The 16,515-nt window shown below is 38.2% G+C and overlaps 2 protein-coding genes across 2 annotated transcripts; one reads left to right on the top strand and one right to left on the bottom strand.

The window, feature by feature from the left end:
- The first annotated feature begins 328 nt into the window (after nt 1–328).
- LOC128367022 (ladderlectin-like) lies at nt 329–4,001 on the top strand. The gene is made up of 8 exons (XM_053327811.1): nt 329–377; nt 523–552; nt 1,725–1,790; nt 2,335–2,367; nt 2,697–2,785; nt 3,155–3,280; nt 3,417–3,516; nt 3,916–4,001. Exons 1-8 carry the CDS (start codon nt 329–331, stop codon nt 3,984–3,986), a joined length of 564 nt encoding a protein of 187 aa, XP_053183786.1. The 3' UTR covers nt 3,987–4,001.
- Nucleotides 4,002–7,864: 3,863 nt separating this feature from the next.
- On the bottom strand, nt 7,865–10,811 carry LOC128367013 (ladderlectin-like). Its single transcript, XM_053327798.1, has 8 exons — nt 10,763–10,811; nt 10,588–10,617; nt 10,452–10,496; nt 9,733–9,783; nt 9,087–9,178; nt 8,599–8,724; nt 8,377–8,476; nt 7,865–7,935 (listed from the first exon to the last, which is right to left on the bottom strand). The coding sequence occupies exons 1-8, from the start codon at nt 10,809–10,811 to the stop codon at nt 7,865–7,867; spliced, it is 564 nt and encodes a 187-aa protein (XP_053183773.1).
- Between the last annotated feature and the right edge of the window lie 5,704 nt (nt 10,812–16,515).

Here is a 16,515-nt window from a genome sequence, read left to right as displayed (position 1 = left end):
GGAAATGGTTTACGAGAACAGCTCAGATTACAAGGTCAGATCTTCAAGTGTAATTCACAATCATCTTCCCACACACACAGTAAATCATAAACAAACACCATCACGTTTTGCCACACTAACAGACGTGACTCACCGAGCATCAGCGTGTATATAAAGAGCAGAGCAGCCTCCTCTCATCACTGATACCTGAAGAACATCACCTCACATTTACTTGACAAGGTAAGACACCTGCTGCTTTGACTTTTTCTGTCTATCCAGACTTTTCATTCAGTGGAGCTTATGTTTCTGTTCTCCCTCTCAGAAAAATCTTTAGATCTCTGTGATCACCATGAAGACTGTCCTCGTCCTCTCCATTCTCTTCTGTGCTGCTTTTGCAGGTCAGACACTTTAGACTTAACACACACCATCATCAGTCAGCAGTCCACTAACATTGTATCCTATGGTTACCCTTTGCACCTTGTGTTTTGGAGTACAACACTATGTACACTACTGTTACTAACAGGGTGATGTTTTTTTCTGCAGCTCCAGCTGAAGACAAAGAGAAAGCTCTAGGTTAGTATTGATGGTTTGGTTTAAAATACACAGAGACATTAAGAATATAAGATGCTTATATCTGACATCAATATTATTATTATTCATCCACAGATGCAGCAGTGGTGGTCCCAGAGGAACAGATGGCTGTTGAACGAGGTATTCTTTAAATCTAATGCAACTTTTTTCGACATAGTTTTCTGTTATTTATGTTATTTGGTCTATACCATGACAACCATTAAATGTGTTATGTTAATGGCTCTGGGGATGGTGTTGGTGCATCTATTGCTCCTTTTCTTTGGTTTAAGACCAAATATCAGCAAAGCAACAGAACATTCCTATTAGTGTACGCTACACTTCATGTTCAAAAAGAATGCTAACATGCTTAACTTAAATGATCATAGTGCTACTAAATGCTTATCTATCTGTGGCATCATCTTATTTTTTGTGTATGTGGTATAATGTAATCTGTTGCCACCAGATGTACTAGACATGTCACAGGGGGGGCTTCCAAGTTAAAGCCAAGTTGACAGACAGTCATGTTGGTTAATTTAGCCAGTTGTTCAGTAAACAGACTAAACCTTTAACTCAAATTAGTCTTTATTGTATTTAAAATAACCCAGCACTACAGGGTTATGGAAATGTTTTGTTGCATTTTCTTTTCAACAGAAAATGGCCTGCAAGGTAATATGAAGGTGTGCAGCAAAATTGCTGGTACATCCTTGAATGACGTCCATGACCTGTATAAGGTCAGGTCTTTGAAGAAAGCCTGATCAATCTTGGCTGATTTGAGCCATTCCTTATGGTGTGAATTTGTGTTGCTACCATCAGGGTGCAGATACAATCTGCCACAATGCAAAACAAACAAGTTCAAAAGGTCATTTATTCCTGCTGCTATCAGCCTTGTAAATGACACTGAAAATGTAATTGGTATTTGGTATTTGTTGTTGTATTTATTGCTGTGTGTGATGTCTGTGTATTACTGCTGGCTGTAAATCAACTTTGCCCCCCAGGGTTAATAAAAACTTGAACTTTGAAGCTTGAACCAAACACAACAGTTAATTAATCAGACTCAGGCTGTAACTTATGTATTGGTTGTGTTGGTTTGTTTGTTGGTTTGCGCTATATAAATAAAACTGCCTTGCCTTGCTTTGTTGGTAATATCACATCACTTTGACATCCTTATTTAACAGAGATGGAGGAGACAATGATGAAAGAAGAATTTGTGCCAGAAGATTCTGCCCCTGTTCCCATGAACGGTAATCAGAATAAACAACTATATATTCTACAACAGTGAAATACATATTTAAGTTATCAGTTCAACTTTGTCAAGCACATGCTTCCTACTGTTCCACATTTGGCTGTGCTGTAGATACATTTTGATGAAGTTAAACATATTTTTAAAGACAAATTTGCACATCATTTTACCACATATTGTAGAGAAAACACACATTTAAGAAGACTTAACCAACATATATAGACATGTTTGATAATGTAATACATATGGATAGTCTGCATATAATATCATATAGTACAGTTCAGTTTTATTGTTTCTTCAAGAATGTTACAAAAGTTCGAGCACTCACCATGCACAGCCAATATTTTCTTAAGTAAATCTAAATGAATCACCACACACACTGACTTTACTCTGACTTTATTAGGAGCCGTTTGCTGTTGTTTGCTCCTAATAAAGTCACTGTAAAGTCACTTCAGTGTACAGTGGTTAATTTTGATTTGATACTTATATATGACTATTCATTGTGTTGAGTCTATCCTAAATCAACTAAAACTCTGTTTTTGCAGCTCGTGTGTTTGAGGAGGCAGCAGCACCTGAATGTAAGAGTCATTTCACAGATTTGATGTTTTACTTATGTTTAGTGTGTGTATGTGTGAGGGTGTCATGGCAAACATTACTAATGTCATATAATATAATGCTAGGATGTCCAAATGAAGATAGGCTATCAGTAGTTTCTGCATGTGTAAGGGGCATTAACTAAAACCTGTTGAATGTTTACATCACTGTTACTGTTCTACAAAAGATACCAGACACATTTCAGCATTGAAAGAACATTTTTTGCTGTTGTACTTAAAGTAGCAGCTGTAGAATCTGTGATTAGCAATGCGTAGCTCAGTCTAAGTAAACTTAATGTTCTCTCTCTCTATAGCTCGTAACTTCTGCCCAGACGGCTGGTTCAGCCACGGCTCTCGCTGCTTCCTGTTCGTCAACACTCCCATGTCTTGGTACAATGCTGAGGTATTGCTACTGTTGTATGTCTATGTTGTTAATCAGAGCAGTCACTCCCATTGAGCTTTTACACGGTGAACATCATGAATGGAATTATAGCTTTTCCTTTCATTTGATACTTACCGTACTCAGTTTTTAACTGTTTCCACTACTAATGCTAATGACGCTAACATATTCTACAACACAGACTTGTATATTCTACACTAGCCCACAGCTTCAGAATAGTTATAGAAATTGTCAGTATGTGATCATCATAGCTTTATGAGTAAATCTTCCCATCAAATTTGAAGGTGAATCCATTTGAAGAAAATGAAGACATGAAATGACTGCTGTGTTGTCTATTCACAAATATCCTGTTGTTCCTCCTCTGTCCAACAGGAGCACTGCAACGCCATGGGTGCCCACCTCGCCTCAGTCTCCAACCCCAGAGAGTACAGCTTCCTTCAGCAGATGACAAATACAGGTGGTCAGAGCATCGCATGGCTGGGAGGCTTCAGCCTGCAGGTCTGAATTTACGAATACATACCATCTTATTCAGTCCACATCTAGTCCAGGACCTGGTCCAAAGGGAGTCTAGACTTAAGACCAAATCAAGGTACTAAGAAAACACAAACTCAAACTTCTATTCTTTACCTCACAGGGCAAGTGGCTGTGGATTGACCGTGAGGGAATGTATTACACTAACTGGTACGCCCAGTCCTCCTCCAGCAGCTACCCATGCATGTACTTGCGCAACACCAGTAAGTCCAACAGTTAATTAACAAAGGTTTTAGCTACTTTTACAGCCCTGAATCAGCTGTTTTCTGATGTTTTCTCACAAGGAAAAAGAAAATTATAATATTTGTTAATGTTGGTTAAGATAAAATGTGTTATCTGCTAAGGCACTGGCTGGTTGTTTTTCTGTGGAGGCCAACACCAAACCTTTTTCCACCAAATAAATCAATGCAGCTGTCCATGCTGTGCTGTAACAGATTCTCTCACATAATGGTGTAAAATGTGCTGATTGGGTTTAGTGTTCCAGTAAACTTTAGTGTCATCACTATATATGTTTTTGCTTCGCGTGTTTCAGGTACTATGACTATGACTATCATCTGTTGCATCAACTAAAAATGTTTTGTATTTTTCTCATCAAATTTCAGATGGTTGGGGGAACACCCAGTGTGGCAATGCTTATCGCTTCATTTGTTCCAAGAACATGTTCGGCTGTTGATACATCAACAGAACAACACAACAACATCTGGGGCCTTGTGCTGGACCAGCAGCCATTTTTTCTATTTAAAGCAAACTCATGAACTTTGTTGTATGTCTTATTGAAATACTGCTTTCCACTGTTTATTCTTGAAGTAACTTCTGTGTAAAATCATTTATGTTTAGCTTGTTTTCTATAATAAAGATTTAAAAAAGAATAAACAATGTGTGAGCTTTCTTTAAGAGCTTGGTTGAAAAATGTGCCTAATCTCAAAATATTGATAGTCATTTATCTCAGATTTGCAGAGGCAAGTTACTAACAGTCCTGGATCTGATTTGATTAATATTCCTATAACCAGGCATGAATCATGCAGTTAAAATAATGTGCAAGTACATCTCCGGTTTTGATTAAAGACTGTACAATGAATCACAGTAAATATGACTTGTCTTTAATACACTATGAAGAGCTATTAGTTGCTCATTAAAGATTATGTGAGGAGTAGGATAGAATGATTGTTTTCTACCTGTTCTTCCCCAAGAAGGTAAATAAGGAACAATTTTTCTGATGTGGGTCATGTTCTTTTTCCGCTCAATATTTGGAGTTGACAGCACTCTGTTAATAATGTTTAAATGCTGTTCAGTCCCGCCTGTTGTCTCTTTTTCCTAAGCGGTGCCCGAGAACAGCTAATTAGTCCTGAAAATCCTCTTCGGCACAATATATATACAATATATACATATGTACTGTATCTATCTTTATCAGAGTCACCTCTGAGGAGGACAAAATAAGCTTTGGATAAAATGTTGTTTAGTCTGGATGAATCATCCAATTTGTCTGCTTTTTCATTCTTGATTTCACCCACTATTTCCACCCTGTCCTTGAGCCTCCTTCATCCCACTCTCCCCAACCTTTATCCAGCCCTTTATGAACCGACTAGCTGTCAACTTTCCCCATCGCCCTGGAATGCTTCCACATGCTATCCAGAGCATATCACCCAATCCCAGATGCAAACCAGCAATGCCCCCTTGGGATTCCATAGCTAGTAGCAGTTGCAGGTGGTTTACCTCCAATAGCCAATATTATTGTCCACCCCCCCCAACTCTTGTCCTTCTTTGCGGGCATGAGATGTCTTGCACTCATAATCGTTCATACAACTACATCACTGTTGACTATCTGATGCCAGTCCCTCCATCTTCAGCTCACGCTTCAGCATGTCAACCAACGGTCTGAAAGGCTATACCATGCCTTATGCCCTCACTCAGGGATTTCTCCAGAACTACCCTTATGCCCTAATTCAGGGATTTCTCCAGAACTACCCTGCATCCTCTATTTCTGCTTCAGAGTCACTTCAACTGCTTCTATATATAAGGAATTCCTTGCTACAAGCCTCCACCCATTCACCTGACCTACATATGTCACGACATGGAAAGATTTAGAAATGGCCAAATATGTCTCTCCACGTGAAGTTCTTTGGGGTCTATATCAGCCGACACTCCCCCACTCAGAGGCTTGTACCCTCCTCCCCTCCCACCATCAGCCGTCATCATCTATCCACACACAGCCATTGTTAACCATCCCTTGACCCTTATTCCCTCAACCCTCAATCCCACGTACCTCGACCCTGACCCCTCATCCCCTCATTCCTCAACCCTCACCTCTTCTTTCCTTCATCCCTCTATACTTATATCATATCATCTCATATATATATATATATATATATATATATATATATATATATATATATATATATATATATATATATATATATATATGTATATATATATACAGTGCAAAAGTCTCAGGCCACCACCACCATACAAACAGAAAATACAGGAAATATGTACACAAAATTTAACATTAATTATTAAATATTAATATTAATTAAGGCTCCATTCCAATTAGGTTTAAGAGAGTCAGGTTTCTGCTATTGCTCAAATGTAACACTTTAGCCTATTAAGTTGTTTTCTTTTCTGTTTTTTAATACTGCATATGATTCAAAGTACAATATGTTTCCTGGTTCATATTCAGATTAATTTATGATTTCCAGTTACAGAGTAATTAGCATTCTGACTGAAGGTGGAGGAGATAACAAATCATTTGTGTTAATGAATGATGAGTTATTACAATAACATTGCATGGCTTCCAGTAATACATTTTATCAATTGATTTTATAGTGACTGAGGCTGAGGCTGCATACAATTCAGTTCAATGCAATGCCTTTATTGTTTATTACATTTACTATACAACAAAATTGTGTGTCTTCTGTGGTTGATCAGCAACATAAAAAACATACAATGAGACACATATAACAATAAAAAACGGTTGTAATAAATACAGGAGGTAGTAATAAATATAGATGTGTTAATAAATAAAGGTAGTAGTTGCTGATTTAATTGCACGTGCCAGCACTATTGCACAGGTAATGAAAAATTAAAATAAAAATTAATAAACTGTTGAGGAGTCTGGAAGTGCAAGATTTCCTGGACCTGCATTGCTTATGGATTTTTTCCCAGTGTAAATTCAAAATCATGTTGCTTAAAATACCTATGTGTGCGATTTGGAGGCATCTAGTCTTGAAATGATTGAATTGAATTGTCTTTATTGTCATTGCCTTGAGGTCAATACAACAAAATTTAAAACAGCGCCATCTTTGGTCATCACACACAGATCTCATACTTAAATAAAAGGAGTAGATAAAATATAATATATATACATATACATACTGTACACCCATACCCATGCACATGTACATATATATTACAAATTACAGATTGCAACCTGCTGAATACATCCCTTTTCTATAGGCTAGTGTGTAAGTATTCAGACCTCCCCTTACACTTGAGCAATAGTAGAAACCTGGCTTCCCCACTCAGAGGACAAGCCTCTCAGAGGACAAGCCTCTGAGTGGGGGAGCAGGTTCATCGGTCCATCAGCCGATAGAACCCCAACTATGGAATCCCAAGGAGGCGTTGCTGGTTAGCGCCTGGGATTGGGTGATATGCTCTGGATAGCATGTGGAAGAATTCCAGGGCGATGGGGAAAGTTGACAGCTAGTCGGTTCATAAAGGGCTGGATAAAGGTTGGGGAGAGTGGGATGAAGGAGGCTCAAGGACAGGGTGGAAATAGTGGGTGAAATCATGGTTCTTCGAGGCTAAAATTTTATCCAAAGCTTAATCTGTCCTCTTCAGAGGTGACTCTCATGAAGACAGATACATATGTATGTATATATTATGCAGCTCCAAAGAAAATCTTCAAAACAAATCAGCTGTTGTCGGGCACTGATTATTTGCGGTATTGGAGTGCTGTCAACTCCAAATTTTGAGAGGAAGAAGAATACTTGACCCACATCAGAAAAATTGTTCCTTATTTACCTTCTTGGGCGAGAATAGGTAGAAAACAATCATTCTCACCTAATCCTCACATAACCTTTAATGCACAGCCAGTAGTTCTTCATTGTGTATCAAAGACAAGTCATATCCATTGTATAGTCTTTAATCAAAACCAGAGAAGAAAGTATTTGCTCTGAGATGTACTTACACAACATTATTTAAACTGCCTGATTCATGCCTGGCTACAGGAATCATAATAAAATCAGGCTCATAACTGTTAGTTACTTGCCTCTGTAATTCTGAGATGAATGACTATCAGTATTTAGAGATTAGGCACATTTTTCAACCAAGCTCTAAAGAAAGCTCACACATTGTTTTATTCTTTTACATCTTTATTATAAAAAACAAGCTAAACATAAATGATTTTACACAAAAGTTACTTCAAGAATAAACAGTGGAAAGCAGTATTTCAGTAAGATACACAACAAAGTTCATGAGTTTGCTTTAAATAGAAAAAATGGCTGCTGGTCCAGCACAAGGCCCCAGATGTTGTTGTGTTGTTCTGTTGATGTATCAACAGTTGAATGGGTTCTTGGAACAAATGAAGCGATAAGCAGAGGTACACTGGGTGTTCCCCCAACCATCTGAAATTTGATGAGAAAAATACAAAAAACGTTTAATTGTCAGATGTTGTCAGATCTCAAACACTTGAAGCAAAAACATATGTAATGATGACAGTCTGAAACTAAACCCTTTTTTGTCAGCACATTTTACACCATTATCTGAGAGAATCTGTTATAGCATAGCATGGACAGCTTGATTTATGTGGTGGAGGATTCAAATGTAACTGTAGAACTGAAAAAAGATTGGGGATTTGATATGTTTTTGGTGTTGGCCTCCACAGAAAAACAACCAGCCAGTGCCTTAGCAGATAACACATTTTATCTTAACCAACAATAACAAATATTATAATCCTGCTCAGTACAAACTCAGCTGCTTTTTCCTTGTGAGAAAACATCAGAAAACAGCTGATTCAGGGCTGTAAAAGTAGCTAAAACTTTTTGTTAATTAACTGGTGGACTTACAGGTGTTGCGCAAGTACATGCATGGGGAGCTGCTGGAGGAGGACTGGCCGTACCAGTTAGTGTAATACATTCCCTCACGGTCAATCCACAGCCACCGGCCCTGTGAGGTAAAGAGCACAAAGTTTGATTATCTTCATTTGGTCTTAAGTCTAGACTCCTTTTGGACCAGGTCCTGGGCTAGATGTGGACTGAATAAGATGGTATGTATTAATAAATTCAGACCTGCAGGCTGAAGCCCCCGAGCCATGCAATGCTCTGACCAGCTGTATTTGTCATCTGCTGAAGGAAGCTGTACTCTCTGGGGTTGGAGACAGAGGCGAGGTGGGCACCCATGGCGTTGCAGTGCTCCTGTTGGACAGAGGAGGAACAACAGGATATTTGTGAATAGACATACAGCAGTCATTTCATGTCTTTATTCAATGGGAAGATTTACTCATAAAGCTCAGCTTTTCATGAGTTGATGATGACACACTGAATGATCAACAGTCAAATACAATGACTATCCTGAAGCTTTGGGCTAGTGTACAATAGACATTTATGTGTTGTAGAATTAAATGTGAATTAAAATGAATTGAATGTAGTTAAACTGAGTGAGTAAGTATCAAATGAGAGGAAAAGCTATAATTCCATTCCTGATGTTCACATTGTGTACAAGCTCAGTGGGAGTGACTGCTCTCATTAACAATACAGACATATAACAGTAGCAATACCTCAGCATTGAACCAAGACATGGGAGTATTGACGAACATGAAGCAACGAGAGCTGTGACTGAACCAGCCGTCTGGACAAAAGTTAAAACGAGCTATAGAGAGACAGAGGAGAGAGAACATGAACTTTACTTAGACTGAGCTAAAAATGTTTTTCTTGCAATGCTGAAATGTATCTGACACATTTTGTAGAAAAATGGCTGTGATGTAAACACTAGATAGGTTTTAGTTAATGCCCCTAACACATGCAGAAACTACTGGTATCCTCTTTTGGACATCCTAACATTACATTAGTAATGTTTACCATGACAGCATGACACTTATACATGAATAATATAGTAATAGTGATATGTATAATATCAAAATTAACCACTGTACTGTTTTCTAAAATTAAAGTATATTTGTAGAATATAGTTGTTCATTCTGATTACCGTTGATTACTTTGAAAACCTTATACGTCTTTGATCCATATATATAATAGTAATATATAAGTATCAAATCAAAATTCACCACTGTACACTAAACTGACTTTACAGTGACAAAGTTCAGTGTACAGTGGTTAATTTGAAAAATACTTGGTGTGTATAGTGAGTGTGTTCTCTAATATTAAAGTATATCTGTAGTATATATAGTTCTTCATTCTGATTACCGTTCATGGGCGCAGAGTCTTCTTTCACATCTGTCATCATCTCCTCCATCTCTGTTGAGTCAAGGATGTCAAAGTGACATCATATTACCAACAAATCAACACAATGGATACATAAGTTACTGCATGAATCTGAGTAATACACTGTAGTGTTGGGCTCTTATATAGACAATAAAGACCAGGGAGTTTAACATTTAGTCTGTTTACTCAGCATCTGGCAGGGTAAATGAACAAACATGAAACACTAACTACCTCCTTGCCTATAACCCTGAAGCTGTACAAACCCGCCCTATGACATGTCTAGTAAATCTGGTGGCAACAAATTACACCTCACAAAAAATAAGATGGAGCCATAGATACAGAAGAGTCTAGTGCAGCTTACACTAATAGGAATGTTCTGTTGTTTTGCTAATATTTGGTCTAAAACCAAAGAAAGGGACCAACAGATGAACCAACTCCAGCCCCAGAGCCATTAATATGGCTAAAAACTTGATGATGACTTGAAGATGATAAAACTACACTTTCAGGGTTCCCATAGCTTTTGGCACTGGGTCCAAATCTCACACAACCCTTGCTTTGGGAAAATGTGTCTTTAAGTATTATCTATCAATTAACAACTTGAATAGTCAAAACAACTGTAAACACTAGAATAGGTTAATTTTCATTTAGTGCTTATCATGGTATAGGCCAACTAACATAACAAACTATGTAGAAAAAAGTACCTGGTTCAACAGCCATCTGTTCCTCTGGGACCACCACTGCTGCATCTGTGGATGAATCATAATAATATTGATGTCAGATATAAGCATTATATTCTTAATGTCTCTGTGTATTTTAAACCAAACCATCAATACTAACCTAGAGCTTTCTCTTTGTCTTCAGCTGGAGCTGCAGAAAAAAACATCACCCTGTTAGTAACAGTAGTGTACATAGTGTTGCACTCCAAAACACAAGGTGCAAAGTGTAACCATAGGATACAATGTTAGTGGACTGCTGACTGATGATGGTGTGTGTTAAGTCTAAAGTGTCTGACCTGCAAAAGCAGCACAGAAGAGAATGGAGAGGACGAGGACAGTCTTCATGGTGATCACAGAGATCTAAAGATTTTTCTGAGAGGGAGAACAGAAACATAAGCTCCACTGAATGAAAAGTCTGGATAGACAGAAAAAGTCAAAGCAGCAGGTGTCTTACCTTGTCAAGTAAATGTGAGGTGATGTTCTTCAGGTATCAGTGATGAGAGGAGGCTGCTCTGCTCTTTATATACACACTGATGCTCGGTGAGTCACGTCTGTTAGTGTGGCAAAACGTGATGGTGTTTGTTTATGATTTACTGTGTGTGTGGGAAGATGATTGTGAATTACACTTGAAGATCTGACCTTGTAATCTGAGCTGTTTGTCAGAAATCATTCCTTTGTTATTTGACTAGATGCCAGATTAAGTTAATGGTTAAAGAAAGAAATACTGAAACTGCTGGAGCAATATCCTTACTTCACGAGCAAGGACGACACCGTCAAAAAGATGCGTTTAAATGATTCATTGACAAAACCCAGATGTGCGTGGCAGATGAGGGTTGACCTTAACCAGCAGTTTAAGTCCAAGCTGAAGAAGGCAATGGGAGATTCTGGCTGTGGCTCAGAAGAAGAGACCCTTAGAGGGGGAACCAAGGATCTTAGGGCCAGCAGTAAGAAGACATCTGAAAGGGGCAAAGCATCGTGAAGGGTGGCTCCCAGCTGACAACCTTGTAGGTGGCCCACTAGTGCAACAGGCAGATATGCTTTGCAGGCAACAAACATCTGTACTTCCATCTATGTTGCTAGGCATGCTGGTGTGTTAAGAATAAGTGTTACATGTCTATTTTGAGATTGTATGTGTCTTATTTCATTCATGGACTGAATGCTAATGTACTGAGTCTTCTTGCACTTGTTGAACATACTTAATCAATTCAATCAAAACATACTGTTTATACGTGGCCCTCTGTCCTGAAAAGACACTCATCTAATTTGCTGATTGATCATTTATTTTAATTACCTCTGCAGGATTTCTTCATGTTGTGGTTGCTTCACGCATCATTGTGGAATAAGGAAAGTGTAAAGTCTTTATGCATGCTATAAATGTATAATGTATAAATCATTACCTCAGTCAAGGAAGCACAATGCCTATTTCATAAAATCATAAGGACATAACAACCTTTTATTTTCCTGGAAAATGTAAAAAGTTTATAGTTTATGAATATACAGACCGTAAATGTTTGATGTTTAATGTTTATTCCCATATTTAGCTGGAAATGCACCAGGTTTACCAGTCTTTATACTGGACCACATGGTTTGGGGACCAGTCTAAAGACTAGATGATTCCCAAATTGGGGGTCAAGTGATTGTGAGTCCATCTAGTCTGCTATGCTTTCCAATTTGTTCTAACTGTTTAGTACTTGGGGATGTTTTGGTTCAATTTAAGTGCAAAACATATCGTAAAAACCAGTGTGTGATGTTGAGAAAACTGGCTCATTTAAATGCATGTTTATACAATCAATTTACTTTAATTTGAAATACAATCAGAACACACATATTACACCTGAAACAGTGTGTCAGGTTAATTGTTAACGTCACTTTACTGAACTGGACCAGTATGTTAACTCAGACTGGGTTTGCGTTAGGCTTTCAATTAAACCTTTTAAAAGAACACAGTCCGTACAGATTTGATACAGTGTGTAGTAGTTGTATGCTTTTGTCCCTAAATTTCTTCCTCAGAATTGTCACTGTACGCAAATATTGCACCCAAGTCATTAAAGTTCACCAAACACACTGTCCTAGAGTCAAACAAAGTATCATCCTCTGTTCCATCCAGGGGAAAAACAACACTGTGTTATCTTTATAGTTATAGTTATAGTTCTTAGTGTGGATAGACATACTGTATAATCATATCCAGATATGACCTCTCTCTGTATTTTACTGGTGTATAAGACACACCCCACTTTTAAATGAAAACAAAAAATCAAATTAAAGGTGTTTCTTACACCAGTTTTTATGTCTACTTGGTGAAAGTAAAAGTTGTGAACAGCAAACACACAGTTAGATGTAGTCTAGCTGGTGAACATAGTGGAGCATTTAGCAGCTAAAGAGCAGATATTTCCCTCAGGAGTTGGTAGAGAGCAAGGCAACAGCCCATTTGCCCTCTGTGGCTGAGCTGCCCCTCCAGAGGGGGAAAAAAAGTTGTATAAAATGTATTAATGCAACTGTTGTATAAATACATACAAGTAGCAATTGCTGAAATTAGACCAAATGCATTTAAAACCATGATCCAAACTTTTATTATTATTATTATGAGCTTCTTTCCAGCTGAGACATGAGCTGCCAGCTTTCTTCTTCAACTTGTGATCATGTGATTCATTTTTAACAAACAATCAGGTGTCGCTGATAGACGTCACCTTATCATTATTACTATTATTATTATTAATAATAATATTATTATTTATTAGTATCATTATTATTAATATTATTAGGGCCCAAGTGCTGACTAGCGCAAAGCCCTATTGTATCTGTCCGGATTCTTCTTCTTTTTTTTCTTCTCACGATGACAGCCTTTTTGCCCCCCTAAAAGTGCCCCAAAAGTCACCAAAGTTTGCATGCAAGCCAGACCTGGCGAAAAATTTGATATTTTATGGTTTGCATAAATGGGCGTGCAATAATGGCTCTCTAGCGCCCCCTGCAAAATCAATAAAATCGAGCCCCTCGCCACAGATTGACATAGAGAAACGAAACTTGGTACACATGTTCATCATGTCAAGATGCACCAAAAAGTCTCTTGGACACATACCCAACAGGAAGTCGGCCATTTTGAATCAAATTATTGATTTTAATGCCGAATTTGCCATCATTTGCTCATCATCATCATGAGAGAACAGTATGTTGATTCAGATTAATTTATGATTTCCAGTTGCAGAGTATTGAGCATTGTGATTTGATTTTATAGCGACTGATAGGCTGCATACTTTTCTCTATTTAAAAGTGTATTTAGGATGATAATGATAATCATTTCTCACTGTCTCTGCACAAGATCTTGAAATCTCACATGTCAAATACATTTAGTCCATTATTATTTCAGATTATGTGAGATAGTTGATTGTGAAAGTATGATTCCCATCCATTTAGCTGTTTTTGCTCTCTACCATCCTCACCTATGGTCATGAGTTTTGGGTAGTGACCTAAGATCGCGGGTACAAGCGGCCGAAATGAGCTTCCTCTGTAGGCTGGCTGGGCTCTCCCTTAGAGATAGGGTGAGAAGCTCAGTTATCCGGAGGGAGCTCGGAGTAGACCCGCTGCTCCTCCACGTTGAGAGGAGCCAGATGAGGTGGTTCGGGCATCTAGTCAGGATGCCTCCCGTACGCCTCCCTGGTGAGGTGTTCAGGGCACGTCCCACCGGTAGGTGACCCCGAGGAAGACCCAGGACACGCTGGAGAGACTATGTCTCTCGGCTGACCTGGGAACGCCTCGGGATCCCCCGGGAAGAGCTGGACGAAGTGGCTGGGGAGAGGGAAGTCTGGGCTTCCCTGCTTAGGCTGCTGCCCCCGCGACCCGACCCCGGATAAGTGGAAGAGGATGGATGGATTCCCATCCGATGTTTTTCTGTATTATAAATGTTTAAAATACCTATGTGTATGTGACACCTAGTGTTGAGTTACAGATTTCAACCTACTGAATACAACTACCCCTCAGTGGTATATATATATATATATATATATATATATATATATATATATATATATATATATATATATATATATATATATATATATATATTTATGTACATATACAGGGTGTCCATAAAGTCTCTTTACAATTTAACAAATGTATTACAAAAGCAAACGATAACTGTAGAAATGATCACAAAATAAGGAGTAGATATTGAAGTTGTTTTGCCTCATTTCATACCACTTTGTGCAACACCATTAGTTGCATGAAGCACATCAAAACGGTACTCGATTTCTTGACATGTTCACTGTAGCAGAGCCTCAAACATACATACAGAAAATACAGGATATGAACATTACAAATGATCATCTCATAAAGAGGTTGATGATGACGACAACAACAACAACAACAACAACATCTTTCAGCAAAATCTGATTGTTGGTGGAAAATGAATCACAACCTGAATGAAGCAAGTTCAAGAACAAAGCTAACAGATTATGTTTGAGCTGGAAAGAAGTTTAACACAACGTAACAGACCTGAAGAATTATCCTGATATATACAGCAAGCTAAAGCTAGCTAAGTGATCATATAAGGGAATATTGCATAACAATGACATCATGCAAATGTGACGATCAGGCTTCACATTCAGATGTAGGCTACATGTGGAGATGTTTATTCACAGAGCATACAACAGGTTATACCATCCATCGTTAATCATTTCCACAACGTCAAAACAAAGCTGGTGCCCTCACAACGCTATCAGTGTCACACTACAGATATGCGTCTTCCTGGTAGCTTTTTTATTGTTTCTTGACTCTGAGCCAGATAGGCAGATGAAGTGGCTCTGCTCTGGGCCCCTCCCATCTCCAACTGTGTCACACAGAGACATATCAATCAGTAATAAAAGTTTGGATTATAGTTTTAAATGCATTTGGTCTAATTTCAGCAATTGCTACTTGTATGTATTTATACAACAGTTGCATTAATACATTTTATACAACTTTTTTTCCCCCTCTGGAGGGGCAGCTCAGCCACAGAGGGCAAATGGGCTGTTGCCTGGCAACCATAGCCCATACCTGTGTGCGTCTTTGTTAGAAGTTCAATATTCACTCTCTTTTAGCTGTTTTTGCTCTCTACCAACTCCTGAGGGAAATATCTGCTCTTTAGCTGCTAAATGCTCCACTATGTTCACCAGCTAGACTACATCTAACTGTGTGTTTGCTGTTCACAACTTTTACTTTCACCAAGTAGACATAAAAACTGGTGTAAGAAACACCTTTAATTTGATTTTTTAGATGGACTCACAATCACTTGACCCCAAACCATGTGGTCCAGTATAAAGGCTAGTAAAGTGGATGCATTTCCAGCGAAATATGGGAATAAACATTAAACATCAAACATTTCTGGCCATCAGCCCTCAGTGTTGATACCTGCTCTAGTCTGTATATTCATAAACTAAGGAAATAAAAGATAGTTATTTCCTTATGATTAAAGGCATCTTGCTTCCATTTATAGCATGCATTGAGACTTTATACTTTCCTTGCTCAACAATGATCCTTCAGATGTGGTGATAGTCATAGATGGTTATGAGGAAACAACATCATGAGGAAATCCTGCAGAGCTAATTTAAATAAATGATCAATCAGCAAAGTAGATGAGTATCTTTTCAGTGCGCATGGCCACATATGAACAGTATGTTTTGATTGAATTGGTTCTATCACATGTATCTACCATTAATAACTATTATGCTCACTTTCCCCTATAGCTGTTGTCACTTGGCAGCTATATCATTTCTGTTACAGTGCCCTTTTCATTCTAGTGGATAAAAAATGAATCAGGATTTACTTGGTGGTTGCCCGTTGCCGTCAGTGGATCAATACGTTTCCAATTGAAAATACTTTGAACTTGATTCTTATAAGCCAATGTCAAATAAATATTCATTCAGTTACACATTTTCAGGGGACGATGCTGTCTCTCAAATCTTATAACCCATAACTTCAGAAATGGGCTAAATGTTATCATCATGCTCCAATAGTGAGAATTTTGTTTTGGTCAACATTTTGAAAGGTTGATTTTTGGTTTATCTCCTGCAGCTTG

This window comes from Scomber japonicus, chromosome 2, assembly GCF_027409825.1.
Source record: "Scomber japonicus isolate fScoJap1 chromosome 2, fScoJap1.pri, whole genome shotgun sequence".
Taxonomy (NCBI): Eukaryota; Metazoa; Chordata; class Actinopteri; order Scombriformes; family Scombridae; genus Scomber; species Scomber japonicus.
The sequence above is the reverse complement of the archived record's forward strand: the minus strand, read 5'-3'. Positions and strand labels throughout refer to the sequence as shown.

Bases quoted from the DNA above. Each gene is read 5' to 3' on its own strand.
- LOC128367022 (XM_053327811.1), top strand. From the start codon at position 329: ATGAAGACTGTCCTCGTCCTCTCCATTCTCTTCTGTGCTGCTTTTGCA. The intron at 2,368-2,696 runs GTAAGAGTCATT...CTCTCTCTATAG, and splicing joins GGAGGCAGCAGCACCTGAAT to CTCGTAACTTCTGCCCAGAC. The intron at 3,281-3,416 runs GTCTGAATTTAC...TTTACCTCACAG, and splicing joins TGGGAGGCTTCAGCCTGCAG to GGCAAGTGGCTGTGGATTGA.
- LOC128367013 (XM_053327798.1), bottom strand. From the start codon at position 10,811: ATGAAGACTGTCCTCGTCCTCTCCATTCTCTTCTGTGCTGCTTTTGCA. The intron at 10,618-10,762 runs GTCAGACACTTT...TTTTTTCTGCAG, and splicing joins CTTCTGTGCTGCTTTTGCAG to CTCCAGCTGAAGACAAAGAG. The intron at 8,725-9,086 runs GTATTGCTACTG...TCTGTCCAACAG, and splicing joins TGTCTTGGTTCAATGCTGAG to GAGCACTGCAACGCCATGGG.